This window comes from Girardinichthys multiradiatus, chromosome 14 (genome assembly GCF_021462225.1).
Source record: "Girardinichthys multiradiatus isolate DD_20200921_A chromosome 14, DD_fGirMul_XY1, whole genome shotgun sequence".
NCBI lineage: Eukaryota > Metazoa > Chordata > Actinopteri > Cyprinodontiformes > Goodeidae > Girardinichthys > Girardinichthys multiradiatus.
In genome coordinates this window covers 6,654,382-6,680,957 of record NC_061807.1, presented here as the reverse complement: position 1 = coordinate 6,680,957, position 26,576 = coordinate 6,654,382, and the positions used below count along the sequence as shown (strand labels likewise).

The following is a 26,576-nucleotide window of genomic DNA, read 5'->3' as shown; positions in this document are numbered from 1 at the left end:
TCTGTCTCTGGTCCTCTGCTGTCCTCCTGTGTCTCGCTCTCTGGGACGTTGAGGTGAATGCTGATGAGCCTCGCTGTGTCCTGTGTTCTGATTGGATGCTGAGAGGTCATCAGACTGAGTGGCTGTTGAACCTGCAGTCCTACAGTAATTTAACTGAGGTTTGGGTTCACTGTCCCTGCCAGCGCCGAGCTTCAGGCAGACTTAATGATCTTCTGATGCTGCAGAACAGAGATAGAAACTGAGCTACAGGCAGCAGGAAGGGAGCTGGAAAAGTCTGTTTATTAAAGGAACCAGCAGTTTGGGTCAGAACCAACAAAACCTGGGCTGAAAAATGTTTTGGAGTTAAATGTTCAGCTTCAGTACTTAGACACAGGAATGAAACCGGGCTGTTCCTCCAGAACATCTGATCCAGAGCAGAGGTAGGTCTACCATGTGTCTGTGATTCCTGGTGCTAATGAGCTCCTTTTCCTACAGCTGAAGACGAGGTAGATCAGAGAGTAATTAGCTGCTGCAGTGACCGTTTAGATGCATCTTCAGCAGAATCTTCAGCCCTGTTATTTTGGCTGCTGACCTGTTCCTGGATCTGAGAGGAGGAGGAGGAGGAGGAGACAACTCATGAAGCTGAGCTTCCATAAATGCACAGCACTGACCTCACTCTCGTGTTCTGGTTCCTGTTCCTGCAGGTCGGTGTCAGCTGATCGTGGAGCCTCAGTGCCACATGTTGCCCTACAATCAGACGTGGCTGTTCTCCTCCGTCGCCGTGGTGAAGAGCTCAGAGGTCGACATGTTGCTAAGGTAACGGTTTCCGCAGACAGACATGGCTTCATGAAATAAGAACATCTGGAGAAGATGCTCCAGGTAACAATGTTCTCTGTTGGAGCTGAACAGACTGGTTCAGCTGTCTGCAGAAAGCTTCTGATGGATGTGAAACATCTCCCTTTACGCATTAGATCTTTTTGAGGACTGAACCAAAGAGGTTCCCTGTTCTAACACATCCCGTGTCTGTCAGGTTCAGCCCAGATTTGAAGAACTTTATCTCTACGACATCTTCAGCTCAACTCTCCTAAATACCTTAGGTTGTTAAATATATCTGCACCTTTCTGGAATACTGTTTCCATCCATCCACCTGTCCTTCCATCTTTAGTTGTCCTCCAGTTGTCCAAGTTCAGGTTTCCATTAGGTTTTGGAGATAACAGGTCCAGGATAGAAACCCACACTACCCCAGGGTATCCTCCACATGTTCTGAAGAACATCCAAAGAAAGGTACCCTGATGAGATGAACCACCTCCTTCCTGCTGATCCAGCTCTCCCACCCATCTCTGAAGCAGATCTGTTCTGATCTTCTCTCCCAGCCTCCCTACAGAGTAAGCTCACGTGAGCCGCTTGTATCCAGGATCTCAGTCATCTGGGTTTGGTCCATTACCTAGGACCAGAGCTGTGGACTGGAATGTAGACGGACCAGTAAATCAAAAGTTTCTCCTTTCTGCTGAGCTTCTTCCTCGTTACTGTAGAGTCCAGATCTATCTACCTCATTCTCATGCAGCCTTCTCTCAGGAACAACACACCAGGACCTCAGAACTCTTGAAACCAAACTCACCTCCAACTGGGAGGAGATCTTTTTGTTAAATCTAGTTTTTAGCCCAAAGTTGCTGTTTAAAGCTGATTAATTGACCCCATATCAGCCTTTCTCAGTCTTCATAAAGTTTTATGGGTTGAATGTCCTGTTGGTCAACATGTGAACCTGGTCTGGTTTCTTCTCAGATGTGACCTTTAAATAACCTCTGTCAGAGCGTCGGTCATTAAGGCAGCTCTGGTAGATTTGGATCTGAACTGTGATGTTTTTGTGCTGCAGGTTCTTCAGCTACCTCAGCAGACTGTCCTGCTACAGACACATCATGCTGTTTGGCTGCTCGCTGGCGCTGCCCGAGTGTTTGGAGGCTGACGGGACAAACAGCAGGTAGCAACACCAGCATCATGTCCTGTTGCTCCAAACTGACCTGGTTTTCTGTCATTCAGAACGTTTCCACACACACACAGGCTGTTGTTATCCTTTTCTAATAATGACCCGCTAATGTTTTCCCTAAGAATCGTGGGATTTGTAGTCTACCTACTGTCAGTCCCCCAGCGTGCAAGGAAGTTCTCGCCTGCAGCTATACAGGTCCTTCTCAAAATATTAGCATATTGTGATAAAGTTCATTATTTTCCATAATGTCATGATGAAAATTTAACATTCATATATTTTAGATTCATTCCACACTAACTGAAATATTTCAGGTCTTTTATTGTCTTAATACGGATGATTTTGGCATACAGCTCATGAAAACCCAAAATTCCTATCTCACAAAATTAGCATATTTCATCCGACCAATAAAAGAAAAGTGTTTTTAATACAAAAAACGTCAACCTTCAAATAATCATGTACAGTTATGCACTCAATACTTGGTCAGGAATCCTTTGGCAGAAATGACTGCTTCAATGCGGCGTGGCATGGAGGCAATCAGCCTGTGGCACTGCTGAGGTCTTATGGAGGCCCAGGATGCTTCGATAGCGGCCTTTAGCTCATCCAGAGTGTTGGGTCTTGAGTCTCTCAACGTTCTCTTCACAATATCCCACAGATTCTCTATGGGGTTCAGGTCAGGAGAGTTGGCAGGCCAATTGAGCACAGTGATACCATGGTCAGTAAACCATTTACCAGTGGTTTTGGCACTGTGAGCAGGTGCCAGGTCGTGCTGAAAAATGAAATCTTCATCTCCATAAAGCTTTTCAGCAGATGGAAGCATGAAGTGCTCCAAAATCTCCTGATAGCTAGCTGCATTGACCCTGCCCTTGATAAAACACAGTGGACCAACACCAGCAGCTGACACGGCACCCCAGACCATCACTGACTGTGGGTACTTGACACTGGACTTCTGGCATTTTGGCATTTCCTTCTCCCCAGTCTTCCTCCAGACTCTGGCACCTTGATTTCCGAATGACATGCAGAATTTGCTTTCATCCGAAAAAAGTACTTTGGACCACTGAGCAACAGTCCAGTGCTGCTTCTCTGTATCCCAGGTCAGGCGCTTCTGCTGCTGTTTCTGGTTCTAAAGTGGCTTGACCTGGGGAATGCGGCACCTGTAGCCCATTTCCTGCACACGCCTGTGCACGGTGGCTCTGGATGTTTCTACTCCAGACTCAGTCCACTGCTTCCGCAGGTCCTCCAAGATCTGGAATCGGCCCTTCTCCACAATCTTCCTCAGGGTCCGGTCACCTCTTCTCGTTGTGCAGCGTTTTCTGCCACACTTTTTCCTTCCCACAGACTTCCCACTGAGGTGCCTTGATACAGCACTCTGGGAACAGCCTATTCGTTCAGAAATGTCTTTCTGTGTCTTACCCTCTTGCTTGAGGGTGTCAATAGTGGCCTTCTGGACAGCAGTCAGGTCAGCAGTCTTATCCATGATTGGGGTTTTGAGTGATGAACCAGGCTGGGAGTTTTAAAGGCCTCAGGAATCTTTTGCAGGTGTTTAGAGTTAACTCGTTGATTCAGATGATTAGGTTCATAGCTCGTTTAGAGACCCTTTTAATGATATGCTAATTTTGTGAGATAGGAATTTTGGGTTTTCATGAGCTGTATGCCAAAATCATCCGTATTAAGACAATAAAAGACCTGAAATATTTCAGTTAGTGTGCAATGAATCTAAAATATATGAATGTTAAATTTTCATCATTACATTATGGAAAATAATGAACTTTATCACAATATGCTAATATTTTGAGAAGGACCTGTATAACACTCACTAATGTGCGTGTGTTCGCCCACATGAAGCTCAGCTGTTCTGACAGTAAATGATACGGCAGCTGGGACTGTAAGACCAAGAATAACTCGCTCACACCATCTAAAATATACACACCTTCAGCAGCTTCAACTCTGCATGATCTCTGACTTCATACAGGGCGGCTGTGGGAATCTGGGTTCCACTGTTGCCCAGAGAATGTGAATCTAAGTGAGCTGGAAGGTTCTGACAGGGAGTCCCAGTCCATATACTGGCATAGATGTGAAATCAAATACATTATTATATATTTAAAAAGCAATGATTGATCTATAAACTATCCCGACTGAGCCCAAAGAACAGACAAAGATATAAGCAACAATGAAGAAGTATTGCTGATACTGATGGCTCTACCAGTTTAATTGTCCTCGTTACCATGACGAATATCAGAAAAAGCTGTTAGATGCTGTTGACAGATCCTCAAATAAAGTGTCTGATGGTCTCCGGGTTGAGGTGGTGCTTTATTTCTAAGTTGTGGAGAGGGTAGCAAAGACCCTTCTTTGTGGGGGGGTACAGTTGTGGTCCAATGTTAAGATCTGGTTGTACAATTTTCAGGTTATTGTGAATTTTCTCAGTTCCACACAGGATCAAAATTAAACAAGTGCCTCAAACAAACACTTTTTGCAGCCATCAACCAGCGTCTGTCCTTCTGACTGAATATTTGACTTCTGGGCAGAGTGGGCAGAGTTCATCTAAACGGGTTAGTTTCCTGACACACACCTTCCTTTTAAGCACAGTACAAACCTTTCTACCAGTGGAGGTCTTTGGCAACCCCATCCCTGATGCTTCATGCTATTCTCTTTATCCATTCCAAAGCCAGTTCGGATCTATGGTTGCGGTCTTTGTCCTGGTAGAACACCCACAAGTGACCAAGGCCCTGTCCCAGTACCTGTAGTACATCCTACTACTCTCTGTGAAGTGTGTACTTTGTAAAAGTGCACAAATGGGTTGAAGTGCGCAGGTTATAAGTGTGCAAAATTGGATAACTGGGACAGTAGGGGTTACGGCATCGACTTCCACTTCTGCACCGTAACTGCGACATCAAAAATGGCGGGACCCATTGCTGATTTTGTGGGCTTGCTGCTACAAAATATTTTAAAACTGCAACAATCAATTGTTTTGAGGAGAAGAAAGTGCAGCAATCGAAGGAGGCGTATACACCAGACTCGCCGCAGCAGAAGTGTTTGTTTGTAACATAATTTCAATGTTAAGGGCTATTGACTGCCCGGAATCACCCTGAAGGCGTCTTACAATGTTGAGCTTGGAGAAACAGTATTATATGGTCGGCTTGCTGTCTAAAGTTTAATTCTTATTATTCTGATTTGATGGTTGATTACATTGAAGGTTGTAATTGGTTTTTGCTCAGAATGTCACATGCAGCAATGAATTGTGGGTAATATACTTTGGCAAAGTCCGCTTAGATGCACTCTTAGCTCAAGTGTAGACCTGGGGCGCAAAGGGGGTGGAGCCAAAGACCACAATGGAGAATTGGGACACACTACGCACTGGGACCATCAACGGGAACTTGCAATTCAGGGACAAAAGGGTGGAGGTGCGAATTTTGTCCAACATCCAGCTGTGGGTTTGAGGGGAAGTCAACTCCTCCTTTATTGTTCCATCCACTTTATGGATTGCAACAAACCTGCCTCACATCATGATGTTACCACCATCATGCTTGACTGTTGATAGTGTTTTTCGGTGATTTCTCCAAACATACTTCCTGTGATGTGGCCAAACAACTATTTGTCTCCTTTGTCTGAATGGCGTTTCTCTAGAGGTCATTTGGGTCATCCACAGAGTCAGCCGCAAGGGTTCGTTTAAATTAAATGTTTCCATTTTGGAGCAGGGACTTCTTTCTAGGTTAGCACCATCTAGGCCAATGGCGGTTTGAAGTGACCTCAATGAGGACAGATACTTTGGTGTTGCAGCAACTTCCTGTTAGTGGCAGGCTTTTGTCTTGGGATGTACAGATGAATCTGGACTTATGGACAAATGTCTCCAAAATAACGTTTCCTACTTGTATAAGTGTACAGTTTCCCTCCTTTGATCTGGACTTAGTCACCTGGACTTCCCCATAGTTCTAAGTATCGGTCGAGCAAGTCTTTTTTACCACGGAAATTAGCAAGATGGTGCTGCACGGTGGCGCACTGTTGCCTTGCAGCAAGAAGGTCCTTGGATCGACTCCCAGCTAGGGGTCTTTCTGCATGAAGTTTGCATGTTCTCCCTGTGCATGCGTGGGTACTCTCTGGGTACTCTGGCTTCCTCCCACTGTCCAAAGACATGCTTGTTAGGTTAATTGGTCTCTCTAAATTACCCTTAGGTGTGAATGAGTGTATGCTTGGTTGTTTGTCCTGTATGTCTTTGTGTTGCCCTGCGATGGATTGGCAACATGTCCAGGGTGGACCCCGCCTCTCACCCGTAGACTACTGGTTTTTGGTACAGAACATGCTGCAGTAAAAATCAGAACATCATCAGCATAAAACCATATCTTAAATTGATTTAGTCACTGTTTAATTTAGAGGTTAAAATGGGCCTAAAATAGATCTGTGTGGATCGCCTGAGGTCTGTTTTTAGTTTCCTACAGATTCTGTTCCTGATTTATTCCCTCGCTGTGTGCCTGTCCTGCAGGAGGGTTCTGCTGCCCTGCGCTTCGTTCTGTGAGGCGGCGAGGGAAGGCTGCGAACCCGTCCTGCAGATGTTTAACGCCTCCTGGCCCGACTTCCTGCGATGCTCGCAGTTTAGCAAAAACATCTCCACTTTATCTACGCCCGCGTCACCTTCATCACCATCATCACTGTCGACATCATCGCCCCTGGCAACCACAGGCCTCACGCCTCCTGCGTGTTTCACCCCACGTCAGATCAAAGGGAAACCCTGTGAGTGGCAAACACACACACACACCTGCTGCTGCTAGGAAATTGCTCACATGTTACAATGACTTCATGACATCACTCCTCTGGCTGTTCTCTGATTGGCTGGCAGCTGTGTGCGGTGGGAAGGACAACTTCCTCTGTGCGACAGGGATTTGTGTCCCTCAGAAACTGGTGTGCAACGGCTACAACGACTGTGACGACTGGAGCGATGAGACACACTGTGGTGAGCTCTCACACACACACACACACACACTCCCTGGATCGCTGTATTGTTATCTGTATAAAAACCAAGGGAATATTTGAGCCTGTCGTCATGGTGATGCGTTTGCCGGTGATTGATTGGCTGACAGCAGGGTGTGTGACATCAGTCTGGTGTCATGGGAACACACAGAGAATATGTTGTGGTTGCTGCAATGTTTGAATGTCTGCTCAGGCCTCTTCCTGACCTCAACCTTACAGCTGCAGGAATTTACTGGTTGCTTTGAAAGTCATCAGAACAGGATCTGAAAAGGGAACCAGACTAAAGACTGAATAGAACAGAACCAGGAGGAGCAGGTCCGAGGGTTGACTAGAGCGAAGGTTTGAGTAGAAACAGAGAGGCAGTGAAGTTAGGAGAGAGGATTCAGATCATGAAAAACATCAGTGAGACCCAATTGAAAAATAAAAAGGTATTATTGGAACATTAAAGGGGACATATGATGCTTTTACCTCCTTCCTTTTCACCCATAAATCATCCAGTTGTGGCCTATACAAAGTCTGCAAGAACTCCTCAGGCTCCTCTTTGACCTGTTCTGAGGTGCGTCTGAAACTAGTTTTGGTGCCGCCTCTTTAAATGCTACTGAGGCACTTCACACCCCGCCCCCCTACAGGTCAAGGTGCGCTCCTCTTTAACCCGTTTGGATGTAGTTTAATAATTTTGTAGCGCCACAGAAACAAGACAAAAACGGCTAAAACCATGAAAACTGATTATGTAATAATAATATTAAAACAGTCTGGTTCTCCTTGAACCGTCACCTTAACGTAGGTGGAGGGGTTTGAGTGCTCAAATGATCCTAGAGGCTATGTTGTCTGGGGCCTAAATGCCCCTGGTAGGGTCTCCCATGGCAAACAGGTTCTAGGTGATGGGTCAGACAAAGAATGGTTCAAGAACCCCTCATGAAGAACACAATATCGAGGCACGTGACGTCGCCCGGTACGGCGGAGCCGGGGTCCCACCCTGGAGCCAGGCCTGGGGTCGGGACTCGTCGGAGAGCGCCTGGTGGCCGGGTTGCTCCTCGCGGGACCCGGCCGGGCCAAGCCCGAACGAGAGACGCGAGGCCATCCCCCAGTGGGCCCACCACCTGCAGGGGGAACCGTGAGGGACCGGTGCAAAGAGGATTGGGTGGCGGACGAAGGTGGAGACCTCAACGGCCCGATCCCCGGATGTTTAGGCTGGCTCTAGGAACGTGGAATGTCACCTCGCTGGGGGGGAAGGAGCCTGAGCTTGTGCGGGAGGTCGAGAGATATCGACTAGAAATAGTCGGGCTCGCCTCCACGCACAGCGTGGGCTCTGGAACCCATCTCCTTGAGAGGGGTTGGACTCTCTTCTACTCTGGAGTGGCCCACGGGGAGAGGCGGCGGGCTGGTGTGGGTTTGCTTGTTGCCCCCCAGCTCAGCCGTCTCGTGTTGGGGTTTACCCCAGTGGATGAGAGGGTTGTATCCCTGCGCCTTCGGGTTGGGGAGAGGTCTCTGACTATCATTTCAGCTTACGGGCCAAGTCGTAGTGCAGAGTACCCTGCCTTCTTGGCGTCCCTGTCGGGGGTGCTGGATAGCGCCCCTCCCGGGGACTCCATTATTCTGCTGGGGGACTTCAACGCCCACGTGGGGAACGACAGTGACACCTGGAGAGGCGTGATCGGGAGGAATGGCCTCCCCGATCTGAATCCGAGTGGTGTTTTGTTATTGGACTTCTGTGCTAGTCACGGATTGTCCATAACGAACACCATGTTCAAACATAAGGGTGTCCATCAGTGCACTTGGCACCAGGACACCCTAGGCAGGAGGTCGATGATCGACTTTGTTGTCGTATCATCAGACCTTCGGCCGCATGTTTTGGACACTCGGGTGAAGAGAGGGGCTGAGCTGTCCACTGATCATCACCTGGTGGTGAGTTGGATCCGCTGGAGGAGGAGAAAGCCGGACAGACTCGGCAGGCCCAAGCGCATAGTGAGGGTCTGCTGGGAACGCCTGGCGGAGCCCTCGGCCAGGGATGTATTCAACTCCCACCTCCGGGAGAGCTTCGACCAGATCCCGGGGGATGTTGGAGACATAGAGTCCGAGTGGACCATGTTCTCTGCATCTATTGTCGATGCTGCTGCCCATAGCTGCGGCCGTAAGGTCTGCGGTGCCTGTCGTGGCGGCAATCCCAGAACCCGGTGGTGGACACCGGCAGTAAGGGATGCTGTTAAGCTGAAGAAGGAGTCCTATCGGCTGTGGTTGGCTTGTGGGACTCCTGAGGCGGCTGACGGGTACCGTGAGGCCAAGCGTGCTGCGGCCCGGGCTGTGGCAGAGGCAAAAACTCGGGCCTGGGAAGAGTTCGGTGAGGCCATGGAGAAGGACTACCGGTTGGCCTCGAAGCGATTCTGGCAAACCGTCCGGCGCCTCAGGAGGGGGAAGCAGTGCTTTGCCAACACTGTTTATAGTGGGGGCGGGAGACTGCTGACCTCGACTGAAGACATTATCGGGCGGTGGAAGGAGTACTTCGAGGATCTCCTCAATCTTGCCATCACGCATTCCGTGGTGGAAACAGAGGCTGGGGACTCGGGGTTGGATTCTTTCATCACCCAGGCAGAAGTCACCGAGGTGGTTAAAAAGCTCCGCGGTGGCAAGGCTTCGGGGGTGGATGAGATCCGCCCTGAGTACCTCAAGTGTCTGGATGTTGTAGGGCTGTCATGGTTGACACGCCTCTTCAACATTGCGTGGCGGTCGGGGACAGTGCCTCTGGACTGGCAGACTGGGGTGGTGGTCCCCCTTTATAAGAAGGGGGACCGGAGGGTGTGTTCCAACTACAGGGGGATCACACTCCTCAGCCTCCCTGGTAAGGCCTACGCCAGGGTATTGGAGAGGAGAGTCCGACTGATAGTCGAACCTCGGCTTCAGGAGGAACAGTGTGGTTTTCGTCCCAGCCGTGGAACACTGGACCAGCTCTATACCCTCTACAGGGTGCTCGACTGTGTTCCTCGTGATGCCCTGTGGGGGGTGCTCCAGGAGTATGGAATCGGGGGCCCTTTATTAGGGGCCATCCGGTCCCTGTACGAGCGGAGCAGGAGTTTGGTCCGCATTGCCGGCACTAAGTCGGACCTGTTCCCAGTGCATGTTGGACTCCTGCAGGGCTGCCCTTTGTCGCCGGTCCTGTTCATAACTTTTATGGACAGGATTTCTAGACGCAGCCAAGGGCCGGAGGGGGTCTGGTTTGGGGACCAGTGGATTTCGTCTCTTCTTTTTGCGGATGACGTGGTCCTGCTGGCCCCCTCTAGCCAAGACCTACAGCATGCGCTGTGGCGGTTCGCAGCCGAGTGTGAAGTGGCTGGGATGAGGATCAGCTCCTCCAAGTCCGAGGCCATGGTACTCGACCGGAAAAGGGTGGCTTGTCCTCTTCAGGTTGGAGGGGAGTTCCTGCCTCAAGTGGGGGAGTTTAAGTATCTCGGGGTTTTGTTCACGAGTGAGGGAAGAATGGAGCGGGAGATCGACAGACGGATCGGTGCAGCTGCCACAGTAATGGGGGCGCTGTGCCGGTCCATTGTGGTGAAGAGAGAGCTGAGCCGAAAAGCAAAGCTCTCAATTTACTGGTCGGTCTACGTTCCTACCCTCACCTATGGCCATGAACTTTGGGTCATGACCGAAAGAACGAGATCACGGATACAAGCGGCTGAAATGAGCTTCCTCCGTAGGGTGGCCGGGCACTCCCTTAGAGATAGGGTGAGGAGCTCGGCCATCCGGGAGGAGCTCGGAGTAGAGCCGCTGCTCCTCCACATTGAGAGGAGCCAGTTGAGGTGGCTCGGGCATCTATACCGGATGCCTCCTGGACGCCTTCCTCGGGAGGTGTTCCAGGCACGTCCCACCGGGAGGAGGCCCAGGGGACGGCCCAGGACACGCTGGAGGGACTATGTCTCTCGGCTGGCCTGGGAACGCCTTGGGCTCCCCCTGGAGGAGCTGGAGGAGGTGTCTGGAGAGAGGGACGTCTGGGCGTCTCTGCTGAGTCTGCTGCCCCCGCGACCCGGTCCTGGATAAGCGGAAGACGACGAACGAACGAACGAACAGTCTGGTTCTGTCCTCCAGGAGCTAAAAGCAGCACACAGCGCTAACATCAGCAGAAGACCCGGTGCTACTGCTCTCAGAACAATGGTCAGGAATAAATTCATGTCTAAAATAAAATGTATCGTCATTTTAGCTTCATGCAGACAAAGAGGAATTTCCCCACTGATGTTTCAACATTTCCATGAAAAATAAAATGTAACCAGGAACTTTGAAGAGGTTCTGATGCTGGGTGACGGTGAAATGAATTGTGTGCGTTAAAACACCTGAACCTATCCTCTTACATCGTAGACATAAATGGAAATTGATCAGCCGGAAGTCCATGACCTTGTTTAGCTGTTCAGCAGCAAATACTGTGATGAAACAGTTGGAAAATGTAACAGATGATAGAAAAAATGAACCATCAGAATATAAAGACATCTCTGCAGCACCAGGAGACTAAATTCAACTTTTCTGCACTTCTACAGACTCCAACTACACAACAAAATGGATTTAACTGCTACAAAAGTGGATTTTGCATGATGTGTCGCCTTTAATAGAAGTGTTGGGAATAAATAATATAAATGAAACAATGTGGGGAAACAGGAATGGCATAAAATACAGAGAATAACTGATGAAGAAGTGAGGACGATGAGAGCTCTCTCTCTGTTGCAGAATGTCCTGAAGAAGAGTTTCGGTGTAACACCGGCCGCTGTCTGTCTCCTGCTCTGGTCTGTGATGGTTACGACGACTGTGGAGATCTGAGCGATGAACTCAACTGTGGTGAGAAAACACAGACCTGTCCACCTGAAACTCCTTCCATATCCACCCAGAGCTCTGCAGACTGCACTCACCTGGAGATACTCCTACAGTACAAACCAGAGCAGTCAATGGTGATGTGGAAAACATACTGACACCTAGAGGTCAGGTTGGGGATAGCAGTGATCTGAAGAGGAATAAAACAAGCTATAACATCTGATATTCAGCTGAGAAAATCCACATCTGTGTTTTAGTCCATGTATACACTATGATGTCATTATAATTGTTCCCTCTCCTGCTTTGACCTGCAGTTGACCTTAAGTGAGGTCCCATTCCTAATCTGTAGGGTTCAGTGTGACGTTGGTCCACCGTTTGCAGCTATAACAGCTCCACAAGGTTTAGCTTCATCAGAACTTTGACCATTCTTCCAGAAGCACATTTATGAGGTCAGACACTGATGTTGGAGCAGAAGGTCTGGCTCTCAGTCTCTACTCTAATTCATCCTAAAGCTGTTCTATTGGGTGGAGGTCAGGACTCTGAGCTCATCCACACCAAACTCTCATCCATGTCTTCATGGACCTTGCTTCGTGCTCTGGTTCACAGTCATGTTGGAAGAGGTCATCTCCAAACTGCTCCACAAAGTTGGGAGCATGGAGTTGTCTGTTGGTCTGCTGAAGCATTCAGAGTTCCTCTCACTTAGAGGCCAAGACCAGCTCCTGACAACCAATCCCACAGCATAATCCCCCCTCCACCAAACCTTTACACCTGGAACAATACAGTCAGACAAGAACCGTTCTCATGGCAACCGCCAAACCCAGACTCATCCATCAGATTAGCAGATGGAGAAGAATCACTCTTCATCTCTCCAGAGAACGCTCCTCCAGTGCTCTAGAGTCCAGTGGCGGCTTGCTTTACTCCACTGCATCCGAGGCTTTGCACTTGGTGATGAAGGCTTGGATGCAGCTGTTCAGCCATGGAAACTCCTTCCATGAAGCTCTCTATGCACTGTTCTTGAGCTAATCTGAAGGCCACGTGAAGTTTGGAGGTCTGTAGTGATCGACTGCAGAAAGTCTGTGACCTCTGTGCACTATAGGCCTCAGCATCTGCTGCCCCGCTCCATCAGGTTACGTAGACTACCACTTAGTGGATGAGTTGCTGTCGTTCCAATCGCTTCAACTTTCTAATAACACCTCTGACAGCTGAGGCTGGAATATTTAGGAGCTGGACTTGTTGCACAGGTGGCATCCTATCACAGAACCAGGCTGGAGTTCACGGAGCGACCCGTCCTTTCACTAATGCCTGGAGAAACAGTCTGAATGTCTGCTGCTGGATGTTATACACCTGAGGTCATGGAAGGGATTGATCACCTGATTTCAGTTATTTAGATGGTGAGTGAATACTTTTGGCAATATAGTGTGAGTTTGTATATTTTCTTCAGCTCAGGGCGGAGCTGTGTGTGAGGTGGGTGGAGCTGTGTGTGAGGTGGGTGGAGCTGTGTGTGAGGTGGGTGGAGCTGTGTGTGAGGTGGGTGGAGCTGTGTGTGAGGTGGGTGGAGCTGTGTGTGAGGTGGGTGGAGCTGTGTGTGAGGTGGGTGGAGCTGTGTGTGAGGTGGGTGGAGCTGTGTGTGAGGTGGGTGGAGCTGTGTGTGAGGTGGGTGGAGCTGTGTGTGAGGTGGGTGGAGCTGTGTGAGGGATGCCACCACCCGTTCACACTCCCTGGTCCTGTAGTAACTCTGAGACCAGATGTGTTTCCTGTCCCATGCTGGATGTAACCGTACTGTGTGTGTTGTAACAGTGTGTAACCTGTCCCGGGAGCATCGCTGTGGCGACGGCCGCTGTGTCTCCAAGGACTGGCTCTGTGACGGAGACCACGACTGTCTGGACAAAAGTGACGAGCTCAACTGCTGTGAGTTTCTGCGATGATCTCGCTGCTCCTCAGGAGCAGAACAGAACCAGAAATCAACAGATGTTCTGAGTAACAGGTGGCAGGACGAAAGCTGTGGTCCTGCTTGAAATCTGAGTCTGACTCTGATGCAGTCAGAGGGTTCAGGTTTCTCCTGACAGAGTGCGAAGGACTGGCTTTAGCGTCATGATCAGCGTTGCTGTGTTTGTGTTTGCAGCCTGCAGGAGCCAGGGCCTGCTGGAGTGCAGGAACGGTCAGTGTATTCCCTCGGCCTTCCGCTGCGACGGAGAGGACGACTGCAAAGACGGCAGCGATGAAGAACACTGCAGCCGAGAGCAGAGTGAGGCATCTGTCCATTTTACACATCTTTGTCCATCTTCTCATGTCTTTGTATCAAATCTGAAAAACACAGAGTTTACTTTATGGTTCAGATCATCAAACTACGTTAATATCAGACCAGCATAACCTGACCGAGGAGGAAACCAAGCTGGTGAAAAACTAAACGCCCTTTCTTCACACCCAGGTCTGGTCACGGCTGGATGAGTAGAACCCAGAAATCACTTAAATAGAACCTGTCTGACAACATGAAGTAGGCTCAGAGATTTTAAAAGTAACGCATCATGCCCTGATCTAAAGAAGCTCTGGACCAGATGTCTTTGGGTCTCCAGAGAACCACAGTGAGAAACATGATCCACAGATGGAGAAAACATGAAGAACGTTCCCAGGAGGGGAAACCTGCCAAAATGACCCCAGCGGTGCATCAAGAACTCATCCTAGAGGTCATCCTAGAGGTCACAGAAGATCAGAACAACATCTAAAGCTCTGCATGTCTCACAGCCTCCTTTAAGCTCAAACTAAAGTAACAGAAGCATGACCTTTAACCCCATTCATCAGATTTACAAGCTGTTTACTTCTGTTCCTAGGAGTGAATGTCCAACAGGTTTCATCAGTGTTGCTCATCATGGTGGAAGTTCTGCTGGAACACCAGTTTGTTTGGGTTGGATCATGTCTACCATTAATACTTCTGCTCTAGAACTGAACATCTGGAGTCTTCTAGCAGAAGATGTAGAGCTGGAATAATAGAAACGTTTAACTGCATTTATTATGTTGCACCGAAAATCCATGAAATACTTCAGACCTTTCCCACACAGAGAGACCTGGAGGTCCTACAGAACCTACAGGTCCTATAGAACCTACAGGTCCTATAGAACCTACAGGTCCTACAGAACCTACAGGTCCTACAGAACCTACAGGTCCTACAGAACCTACAGGTCCTACAGAACCTACAGGTCCTACAGAACCTACAGGTCCTATAGAACCTACAGGTCCTACAGAACCTACAGGTCCTACAGAACCTACACAGAACCTACAGGTCCTACAGAACCTACAGGTCCTACAGAACCTACAGGTCCTATAGAACCTACAGGTCCTATAGAACCTACAGGTCCTACAGAACCTACAGGTCCTACAGAACCTACAGGTCCTATAGAACCTACAGGTCCTATAGAACCTACAGGTCCTACAGAACCTACAGGTCCTACAGAACCTACAGGTCCTACAGAACCTACAGGTCCTACAGAACCTACAGGTCCTACAGAACCTACAGGTCCTACAGAACCTACAGGTCCTATAGAACCTACAGGTCCTACAGAACCTACAGGTCCTACAGAACCTACAGGTCCTACAGAACCTACAGGTCCTATAGAACCTACAGGTCTTACAGAACCTACAGGTCCTACAGAACCTACAGGTCCTATAGAACCTACAGGTCCTACAGAACCTACAGGTCATACAGAACCTACAGGTCCTACAGAACCTACAGGTCCTATAGAACCTACAGGTCCTACAGAACCTACAGGTCCTATAGAACCTACAGGTCCTATAGAACCTACAGGTCCTACAGAACCTACAGGTCATACAGGTCCTACAGAACCTACAGGTCCTATAGAACCTACAGGTCCTACAGAACCTACAGGTCCTACAGAACCTACAGAACCTACAGGTCCTACAGAACCTACAGGTCCTACAGAACCTACAGAACCTACAGGTCCTACAGAACCAGAGGGATAAAATGGAGCTGGTTCCATCTTCTCTTCTGGGTTCAGGATGTCCTGCATGTTGACATGAATATGTGGATGTTTGGACTTCTCCCAGTAATCCTTCTTTCTGTCCATCACTGATGATTGTTTCCCGTCTTTAGTGGAATAATCTTTGAAATTGTGCAGTAACCGGGCCTGTAACCGGGCCTGTGTTGAAAAGAAGCCCAACAGGGAACCACCAGACTATGTAAAACAGAGGGCAGTTATAAACAGTATATTATGGGATTATACATCAGCTACAGCAGAATTATGATGAAAACTTTGAATGACCTAATTTTAAACTCTGATAAAAAGAAATGAAAGCAAACTGACTGTAAAGATAGTAAATAAAAACTTGAAATAGTTTAAAAGAAAAGACACACATGAGTCGATTCAAACAGGTCAGAAATCTGTAAAAATTAGCATAAAATCTGGAACAGATCAAAAAGATCAGCATCATTTACCTGGACTACATCATTGCTATTATCCCCACTTACTGCAACTCATTCTCCCGCTGTCTCTCGGAGCTCCGGCGTGTGTGTTTGGGGTCAACTCGGGCGGGCGGCGCAGGAAACGGGGGCCTGGAAAGGACAAACTACCTTCCACTGGTCTTTTGCTTTATTGTGGGGAGCTGGGAGATAATCTGGGGGAAAGAAAGTCAGGCCCAAATAAGCAACGTCACAGTCAAAAACAAGCCCAACAAACCGCAACTCATAAGATTTGCAAGCAACTTTAGAAAAAAAGAAGCCCAAAGTCGCTTATAATAAGCAGACTTGGCAACACTGAACCGGGCCTGTCTTATGGGCCGGTTTTCTATGAGGTTCTGTCTATCTGTGGATCTACTGGGCTAAAACCAACCTGAATCAGTCAAGTAAAGATTGCAACCAGATGAGCCTGGAGCTTGTCCTGATTCATTTAGATGGACCTGTGGTTCTGTGGGCCTAACCCCTCACCTCCGGGCCTTTTGGGTTTAGTCCTGATTAACAGGAAGTAGTAATGATGTCACTGAGGAAAGTTTTTCCCTCCTTTTCTCACACTGTTCCATCCTTTCACTGGTTTTCAGCAAACATCAGGCAAACAGCTGATGCTGCGAGTTCCAACCATGGAGCTTCTGCTTCTGGACCGAGTCAGAACCTCTAAAACTAATGATATAGTTTGATTTTAGGGGAGTCCAACCTTCGCTTGAGTCTTGACTTGTGTGACGTTGTCCACTTTATTCCCTAGTGTTTGCCATCATGAATAAATGCTGGTAGCTTCATTTATTCATGATGATCAGCTAAAAGAGACGAAGGTACCGTGGTACTGACTGTGTTTAGTTGACCAGAACTGTTCTGTAAATACACCCACAGTATGTATGAGCCAGAACCGATCTAGAACCAGTTGGATCGTTTGTCTAATGAAGCCGTTCTGCTGGTCTCTCCTCCAGGCCGAGGTGGCTGTGTTCCCGGTCAGCCCGGCTGTGTTTCCTCTCCCTGCCACCCAGCCTGTGGAGCTGGGAGCGCCGCCTGTGACCCCAGAACCAACAACTGCTGTGAGTTGTCAGAAGACCTGTCCTCACCTCAGCAGATAAATCTCTGCTCTGAGCCGGTCATAGTCCCAGATTTACTGAGGGAAACCTGAGTCCAAACTGAAGGAAAACCCATTAAATATGTCAGAGTATCAGAATCCGTCCTGCTCACCAGGAGTAAAACTTCATGCTTATATAGCATAGCATTAGAACCTACCACAGGACTTTATGTTGAAGTCTTACACCTGCCTGGATGAATTGGTAAAGTGTCTCCCCCTGGTGGTAAGGTGTGGTGTGGTCCTGACTCTGCTCTCTGGCCTCCAGCTCGCTGTGAGCCCATCACCCTGGAGCTGTGCATGAACCTCCCCTACAACCTGACCAGTTACCCCAACTACCTGGGCCACCTGTCCCAGAGAGAGACCTCTGTGTCCTGGGAGTCCTCCCTGTTCCCGGCGCTGGTCCAGACCGGCTGCTACCAGTACCTCATGTTCTACGCCTGCACGCTGCTGGTTCCAAAATGTGACCCGGTCAGCCTGCAGAGGGTCCCACCCTGCAGGTCAGTGACTGATCACTGTGTTCATGAATAGGACGCAGCGGCTCTGACCTGTCCTGTCGTCCGTCCTGCAGGTCGCTGTGCCGTAATGCGAAGGAGAAATGTGAGTCGGTGCTCGGTATCGTGGGCCTGCAGTGGCCCGAAGACTCCGACTGCAGTCAGTTTCCAGAGGACGGAGGAAACAGCACCTGTCTGCTGCCGGAGGACGGAGTCGATGGTATGCACTCTGTTTGTTCTGATGAAGATGGTGAAGTTTTATTTCCTAACTCTTAAATCTTGATGCGATGTGTTGCCATGGTGACAGAGTGCTCCCCTAGCCACTTCAAGTGTCGGTCCGGTCGTTGCGTCCTGGCAAACAAACGTTGTGACGGACACCTGGACTGCGACGACCACAGCGACGAAGACAACTGTGGTGGGACAAACCCTCCTAGCTGCAGTGTTACCTGTCAGTATGACTGTAGTTTGAAACCGTTGTGACCGATGCTGTGTCTCTGCGTCAGGCTGTTCTGAGCGCGCTCTGTGGGAGTGTCCCGGCAGTAAAGTCTGCATTAAACCCACCATGATCTGCGATGGGTTCCCAGACTGCCCCCTGCAGGTGGACGAGGCCAACTGCTGTGAGTTCTACGTACCGCTGTAACCCAGAAACAATCGTACTTTTTAACACAATGAAGATGCAGGTACAGTAAAGCAGTAATGTTTTTATTCGTGCAGCGGTTTGCAGGGACAATGAGTTGGCCTGCAACAACCACCAGTGTGTGCATCGGACCCTGTGGTGTGACGGGAAGAAGCACTGCTCCGACAGCTCTGATGAGTGGAGCTGTGGTACGGTTCTCTGGTCAAAACATACAAACTTTGTCAAAGAACAGGGCTAAAAACGTCTGTTTGAACGTTCTGTGTTGATCTTCATCTCTGCAGTCTCTCTGTCCGATCAGTCCGGTTCTGTTCTGACCGTGTTTAGGACAGCAGCAGAGTATCAGGTCTGTGCAGACGAGTGGAACCACGACCTGAGCAAACTGACCTGCAACCAGCTGGGACTAGGGTAAGGTTAGTAACACACACACAAACCAGTGTTCCCATCACTATGAAGGGATGGTAGATACTGTGTTACATAATAAAAGCAGAGAGGTTCCTGCCCCTGACTTTATACACATGAGTGTTGTTCATATATGGACCCATTTAAAGGCACGGTAGAGTGACTAATGAGCTCCTCCTCAGGGTTCCCTCCTCTGTTTCCATGGTACCCGACCAGCCTGGTGTCCCCGGCCGGCGCCGCTGGTTGCATGTCCATCCAGAGTGGAACCTGAGAAACGGTTCTGCCCTGCAGGCCCGACTGGAGAAGAGAAGGTAGCAATTAGAAGAACCTTAGCCCTTCATTTGCATTAGTTTATCAGTGAAGAAATGTGTTCAGATGTGAAGGTTTGGACAAAAAGATAAAATGGGAGCCTGGCTGGTTTAAATTCCTGATTGTGGTTTATTAGTGTTGTTGCACAGTGACCAGTTTGGAACTGGTTCCCTGACTTTCATTCAGGCTATTTTATCCATAGACACCAAACAATTCTAAAAATATAAATATCTCTCCCTAATAATATCTTTATTGTGTTATTGAGTCAACAGATCCTGGAAAAGTTAGGCCAAAACACATAGAGATGGAAATATTGGGGGCTAGTCTGGGATCCATTCATGTTATAAATCCTCTAGTTCTGTCTGGATTTAGATCTTACTTGCTGTGAAATCAAGAACAATTGAGCAGATCTGTTAATTCAATCCAGACTAAGAAAGTTCAGCTGCAGTCGGACGCACACAGATCCACACATCTGGGAATCTTTGACTCATCCAGAAATGATTTCCTTATGAGCTCAGTCAGAACATTTGATCAGACTAGTGGGATTTTTCTAATTAAGTCTTTTTGGGTCTTTCGTCCAGTCATGCATGTCATTCCAGGCGGAGAGTTTCTGTCCTGTGTTCCAGAGAAGGTAAATGTCTCCTTTTCCTTGAATCTGTTGGAGAATGTTTAGCTTTAACATAAGAGTTGTCCAGCTACTCTACCGCACGCCTCACGTTTAGCCTTCTTTGGTCATCAGGATGTGGTGTGCGTCCAGCACTGAGTCTCCATCCCCACAGGAAGAAACGGATCCTGGGGGGCCGGGTGTCACGGCGGGGGGCGTGGCCATGGCAGTGCTCGCTGCAGAGCGGTCAGAGCGGACATGTCTGCGGCTGTGTCCTCATCGCCCGTCAGTGGGCTCTGACCGTGGCTCACTGCTTTGAGGGGTGAGACTCTGTGTACCATCTCTAGCTGGTGATCTGGACTTTGAACTGTGAACATGGTTTTGTTTGCGTGTAACAGGAGGGAGAACGCAGAGCTGTGGAAGGTGGTTCTGGGTCTGACCAACCTGGACCATCCCGGCGCTCACAGTCAGACCCGAAGCGTTCGCTCCATCATCGTCCACCCGCGTTACAACAGAGCGGTGGTGGACTACGACATCAGCGTGGTTCAGCTGGACTCTGAGGTCAGACCACCACCCAGCTTTGCTTGTCAGCAGAGACTGGGCAGTACTGATGGGTTGGGTTGTTACAGGTGGAGGAGACGGCTCACATCAGACCGGTGTGTCTGCCTCGGCTCGGTCAGCTGCCCTCCCCAGACTCCTACTGTTACATCACCGGCTGGGGTCACATGGGCAACAGGAGTGAGTAACACACAAGATGCAAGGAGACACGTCTTCAGACATCTCCCAGAACCTGGGTTACAGGTTTAGACGAGTCCAACTCCGGGACCACAGACTGAAAACAGAGTACTGTACTGGCCACTTTATTAGGCACATCTGTAATTGTATCAAATCAGCCAATCACATAGCAGACATTCAATGCTTTAAAGGCCTTATCTGACCACTGTGCAACTCTCTCAATATTTTGTGTATTTCTAACCTAAGATTTTCACATGAACCCTGACCCCTGAGCAGCTGAGCTCCTGGCCACCCAGAGTTTGTTTGCTGGTGTTTAGAAGAGTCTTCATTTTCTGCTGTCTTTATGTTTAGAGATTTCATTACTGGTCATTTTTTATCCATATTTTATGCTGCTTAAAGACAAACTTCAGCAGGGATGATATTTCCATCATGCTCCCTAACCCTGTCCTTTATTCTTCAGCTCTAACAGGAATACTCTCACAATGATTAGAATTGGACTAAATGAAGCGATTCTAAAGTAATTTTCTGAATAAAACAGCTGACTGGCAGCAGGGTTAGAGACAGCATCATGATTTCTTCTTAATGTGGCTCCATTTCCCCCGTCCTCTTGTCCTCTCCTTACTGTTCATTCAGAGGAAAACCAGACAGCTGTTCACGTCTGCAGGGAAGCTCCTGGTTTGTCTGTAATATGGATTTCTGCAGCATCTGTGAGCTAAAAGCAGACTTGACCCAGGAAGCAGAGGGTTCTGCACAGATACTTGTCATTATTATTAATAATAATCATATTTAAACTCAGCAGTACACCGTTTCAGCTGTTTTTTGGTGAATGCTAATATAAATCCCCTCCAAACATCCCACCGTGCCGCAACAGAGATTCATCCTCCGCGGCGTCAGGAGGAACGTTTTCACCATCTGGCTCAAAGTAGGATTAAAAAAACTTTTTAAATGTGTTTTCATTTTTTTAGTCCGGTTCATTTATATTAATTTTGTAGAAAACATAAAATAGCTAGGAGAAAACCTTTAAGCTTCTAGTTGTGATGAAAACCACTTACTGAAGCTCAAACTGAGCATCAGAACGGAGAAGAAAGGGAATCTGTGTGACCCAGATGGTGGCATGGTTGTCGGTACCAGCAGAGCTGACCTACACAACCATCTCTCAGGACCAGGAGACAACTACTGTGTAGCTACATGGATAAATCCACAGCAACACCTTGACTCCATGCCAGTGAGAATAAAGCAGGTTTTCAGGCAAAAAGGTGTGTCCACCTGGGCAGTATCAAGGTGTACCTAATAAAGAGGCCAGTGGGTGAACAGCTCAGTGTATGATGACCCAGACTTTATGTCTGTTTTCTGCCGTCCTAAAATCCAGAACTTCTTTATTTAGTCGTTCTGGTCCACATCTTCTGTCTTTCTGCAGTGCCCTTCAAGCTCCAGGAGGGGGAGGTCCGTATCATCTCCATGTCTCAGTGTCAGTCGTACTTTGACATGAAAACTATAACTCCCAGGATGCTTTGTGCTGGCTATGAAGCTGGAACTGTGGACTCCTGCATGGTAATGTTTCTATACTGATCGGACCTATACAGCTAAACATTGTGGAGCATCAAACGGTTCTTCTGGGTGAAGAACACTGTCTCTACAGCTGATGAACCGGACCTTTTCTGTGTTTGAGCATTCAATCTAAACTCTGTTTCAGGGCGACAGCGGCGGCCCGTTGGTGTGTGAGGAGCAGGACGGCCTCCACTGGACGCTGTTCGGCCTGACGTCCTGGGGCAGCGTGTGCTTCAGCAAAGTTCTTGGACCTGGAGTCTACAGTAACGTGACCCACTTCACCCCCTGGATCCAACAGCAGATCTACATCCACACCTACCTGACCGACTGACACTCCCACACAGGCTTCTCGCTCCGAACGCTGAGTCATTCCAGGAGGAAGTGATGTCACTGTTAGTATCAACACACCCTCAGTTCCTTTAACTGTGCCTAAAACTTCAGAGAGAACCTTGCGACGGTACCTGCTGCAGGTAGATGAGTAGGAGTGTGAAGAACCTCTGAGACTGGATGTTGGTTCAGAAACATGAACAGAAATCTGGGACGTTGGACCACTTTACAGAAACTCTGCAGATGTTTAAAGTCGTGTTAAATGAAGAAAAGTAGAAAAATCTCCTTTTATCAGCTAACAGGTTCTCCTGGGACCCATATGGGGTTAGCTAAAGGCTGGATGGGTCCTGACAGGGACTGGACTCACTATAGGATTCTTGAATAGGACCCAGCTGGGTTCACTAAATATAACCAGACTGACAGAACCAGTTGGGCCCCCTATTTAGGTTTTGGTCGGGTCCCAGATAATTTCCAATCCATATGGGCCCCATGAGTAAATGTTGGCTGGGATAGTAGACAAAGACACATTTCCTCAGTTACACTGAAAGTCATTTTTTAAATTAAGAGTGATTTGCTAAATCAAACTGAACTCTTTCAGTTTTATTATATTGGTGTCCTGAATATTAATTATGATTTCTATTAATTGTATCTTTTTAGTTTTAGTATTTAGTATTTTTTCAAGTCTTAGACAAAAACACAGTCACAGCGGATCCTGACATCTTTCTAGTTTTCAGATTTGCTCAAAGCATAAATCAAATCATAACTGTCCTGAAAACTACAATTTAAACCAAAATCTTTGGTCTACATTATTAATTAATTTAATCTTTTTAAGCTAATAAAAGAAAATGTTCCTGTTTAACCAGAGGTTAGATGGAAGGCGTTCCTGTTTATGGAGGAGTTTAACAACTCTAAGCTTAATTTCTGTTAAATCTGAAACTGCTTCAATTATCATAGAAACAAGAATCAACTTCCTGTGTTTTCTTGAAATGTTCCTGTAATTTTCTCCATTTCAGCTTCTGTTCACTCTTACCTTTATTTGAAGTATAGATTTAAAACTTGGAATTCATTTAATTTCTTAACATATTGTTTCTCTAATTATCGGTTATATGTTGTCCCAACACCGATGCTTTCAGTCAGCGCCTAAACCAGCCGAGGACTCAACATCCCACAATGCTTCACTCTGTGGTGCCTCAGCAGTTAAAAACAAAGGTGTTGGCTGTGGTTCACTGATGGAGTGTCAGTGTGTGGTTGTGGTGAGGAAGAGGAGTTTTCTGCTTTAAGTTCAGAGCTGGTTGTGTTTGAGTCATAAAAACAGTCCTGAAATAAAAACATAAAATTTATAATCTTCAAATCTTTTATTTAAAATCCTGTGATAGAGTAGATGTGCATTAATTATTACATAAAGATCAAGGCTGAGACTGAAGTCAGACATGAAAAATGTTGAACAAAGGAATATTTACACACTGTTACAAAACTATGTTATTTTAATAAATATGGTTCATCTCGTCATCTAAAATGTTTCTACGTTTAAACTGCTGCTTATCAGTAACCATAGTAAAATATTGTACATATGGAACAAAATGTAATCTAACCGTAATTAACTAATTATCTAAACTTATCAGCTAAACAATATTTTCTGTGTTTCACGTAGAAACATGAATTTATCCTGCAGACTGTCATGAACAACATGAGCTAACGTTTAGCTAGCTATAACGTGAAGCAGAAATGTAGCGTTCATGTTTTATATGTGAGGACGGTTAGCTCCGTTAGCTTTAGCTGTGTTGTTGTAGCTCTTCTAAGACCAGCAGAGCCTGGTTTTAGTCATTGTGTTTTAGCTAAACTTTAATGTGTCCACAAACAAACAACGATTCAATGAAAACTCCTCTCCTGGACGGGAGAAACTGTTAGCATTTAATGCTAACTAGCTCCAGGCTAACGATTTGATTTTGCATGAAAAAGTGACACAAACTCATCTTCGAATGTTAATTTAAAACATCCTCTTACTTCATAAAAACATGGAAGCTATAAAATCTTAAAACAGCACAATTTAATAATGATTTCTGACACAAATTAACTCCAAAAGAGGAGATTAGAGTGTTTAGCTGGGTGATATGTGAGAACCGACTGTCAACCAAAATCATTAATCTGCTGTTAAAATGATCATTTTAGCCTTAAATATTAGGGTAAAAACTTAATTCCATAAATACTGTAAACGCACGTCTGCTGTAAACATGTTGCAGTAAAGCAGCTGCTCTCCTGAACCCAAAGTACGACAGTTTGGTCTTAAGATTTATGTTCAAACGCATGAAAGTAGTTTAACTGCTGCTGAATGAGAGGAAGTGTAGTTTCTCCATGTTCTTCCCTCCATGCACTCCTGGACACCTGAAGAGTCGGTGTTTTACTGAAGACATGCTTTCATTTCTGGACACTTGAAGCCTTTGTTTCTATGAGGTTTGCTGAAAGTTTTGCCCATCAGGTTCGCCCGTTGCTGAGGCCCAACATCCAGAACATTCCACCTGTCTGCTGCCGTTCGGCTTTCTAAGAGTATTTTTCTACAGCTTTTTGTACGCTGGGCCTTTCACTGGGCTGTTGGTGTGTGAGTGTGTGAGAGAACATGCAGTCATGTGTTCAGGTTGTGTCTACGTCTCGTTTAGTTTAGCTCTGATCACTTTGTTGCCGTGACGATCAGTTGCTGAAATGTTTGATGGACTGTAGCCTCTGATGTTCTGTGTAAACGGTGAATATTTAGTTTGTATAACTCCAATAAACCTGTCCATACCCCACAGTGAGTGGGTCTGACTCACTGTCTGTCTGCAGATCTTCACATTCAATCTGTTTCCACTTCCTGTTCCACAAATAAAGGAAACCTGAACTTCAGCAGCTTTTTATAGACGGCTTCTGGATGAGGAATCATTTCCTCCTAATATCAGACGTTATGTTATGTCCACATAAACCAGCACATATAAGACTTCCAGGGAACTAGATTGGTGTTATTTGATTATTGACTCCAGGTAACTAAAGATCAGCTGCAGATAACAACCGGTAGTTTGTCTCCAGGTTTTGGTTTAAGCTGAAAATCAGCAGGAAAATGAATACAAGAAGTTTAACTCCAGGAAAATATAATCATAAAAATATATCCTTTCAGAGTAAAGAAGAACAGAGTCCAGGTGTGGTAGAGAGGGAAACCTGCTCAGGTTCTCCAGGAAATCATTAAATGGCACACAGCTGACCCTAACCCTTCTGTCCAGAGATCAGACAGTTCTACTAAAGCGGGCTTGAACTGAACCTGACCCAGTCTAGGTATCAGTGCACCCCAGTTTATACCCTGCTGTTTTTACCACAGACCAGCTAAGACCCGCTGCAGGAACCACAGCTTGTGGTGGGCCTGGGTTCCACCTTTCATGTCGAGGTTTCTGGGTCAAACTCTGCCGTCTGTGAGAGGACCGAGGTCCAAAAGCCTCGACATTAACGGGAAAATCAGGCCGATTAAAACGAACTTTAAAATCTTTAATTCATTCAAGTCTAAAAGCATTTGACCCTTTTTGGTCCACAGTTCTAATCTGTTCTAGTGGTTCGGATCTGTCCGCTCATGCTTTAATGGTGGTTCTTGCAGAACTGAGCATTTTCTGTGATCATTCATGGTTGGACAGAACCACTGCAGGAACCCAGTCAGCACCATTAAATATCTGTTTATTTACAAGACGTGTTCCTTCCAGAACAGTCCAAACCCGGTTCAACTATTGGATCAGTCAGTGCCTGCCTCATCCTGATCAAGCACTGAGCAACAGTGGAGAGGAAGAGCTACATTAAACAGGAAGAAGCCCAACAGAACCTGGAGAAGGAACCACCTGCAGAGAGGAGGTTCTGGAGAAACGGGTCCCGAGCTCAGGGGAACCAGGTCTTTGTTGTATCGGGTCGATCCCACTCTTTTCCAAGCTGTCTCATATAAGAGGATTGTTTCCACATAAACCCAGAAAGCAAGCGGTTCTGATAACGTCAGACCCGGTGTGCGTGGACACACAAGGACCCCTGTTATTATGTGACCCGTGTTTGTGTCTCCAGCCTGGAGTTAATCCTGAAGACACTGAGCAGCGCTTCCTTAATGCCAGGCTGCACTGTTTCAGAGCTGTCATTTAGCAGCGTTACAACCTGTCTGTAATTAACACACACACAGACAGAGTCCTGGTGCTGCTCGCTCAGTAACACACACACCGGGCTGCTCGCTTATAAAACACACACACACACACACACACACTGTGAGTCCTGG

General features: G+C 47.4%; 1 protein-coding gene across 2 annotated transcripts in view; it reads left to right on the top strand.

Moving 5' to 3' along the window:
• Positions 1–25,094, top strand: part of corin (corin, serine peptidase) — a 41,289-nt gene extending 16,195 nt beyond the window's left edge. Inside the window, exons 4-24 of one of the 2 annotated variants that reach the window (XM_047385784.1) lie at positions 684–795; positions 1,853–1,957; positions 6,438–6,685; positions 6,792–6,905; positions 11,630–11,737; positions 13,508–13,618; positions 13,833–13,955; positions 17,120–17,224; positions 17,525–17,756; positions 17,828–17,970; positions 18,058–18,165; positions 18,254–18,367; positions 18,465–18,575; positions 18,669–18,792; positions 18,969–19,097; positions 19,677–19,726; positions 19,835–20,021; positions 20,098–20,260; positions 20,329–20,437; positions 21,852–21,985; positions 22,128–25,094. In XM_047385784.1, the coding sequence (XP_047241740.1) occupies positions 684–795; positions 1,853–1,957; positions 6,438–6,685; positions 6,792–6,905; positions 11,630–11,737; positions 13,508–13,618; positions 13,833–13,955; positions 17,120–17,224; positions 17,525–17,756; positions 17,828–17,970; positions 18,058–18,165; positions 18,254–18,367; positions 18,465–18,575; positions 18,669–18,792; positions 18,969–19,097; positions 19,677–19,726; positions 19,835–20,021; positions 20,098–20,260; positions 20,329–20,437; positions 21,852–21,985; positions 22,128–22,313 (2,816 nt within the window). In that variant the 3' untranslated portion in view covers positions 22,314–25,094. The remainder of the gene's footprint in view (positions 1–683; positions 796–1,852; positions 1,958–6,437; positions 6,686–6,791; positions 6,906–11,629; positions 11,738–13,507; positions 13,619–13,832; positions 13,956–17,119; positions 17,225–17,524; positions 17,757–17,827; positions 17,971–18,057; positions 18,166–18,253; positions 18,368–18,464; positions 18,576–18,668; positions 18,793–18,968; positions 19,098–19,676; positions 19,727–19,834; positions 20,022–20,097; positions 20,261–20,328; positions 20,438–21,851; positions 21,986–22,127) is intronic. The other variant, XM_047385785.1, reaches the window with a different exon arrangement.
• The last annotated feature ends 1,482 nt before the right edge of the window (positions 25,095–26,576 follow it).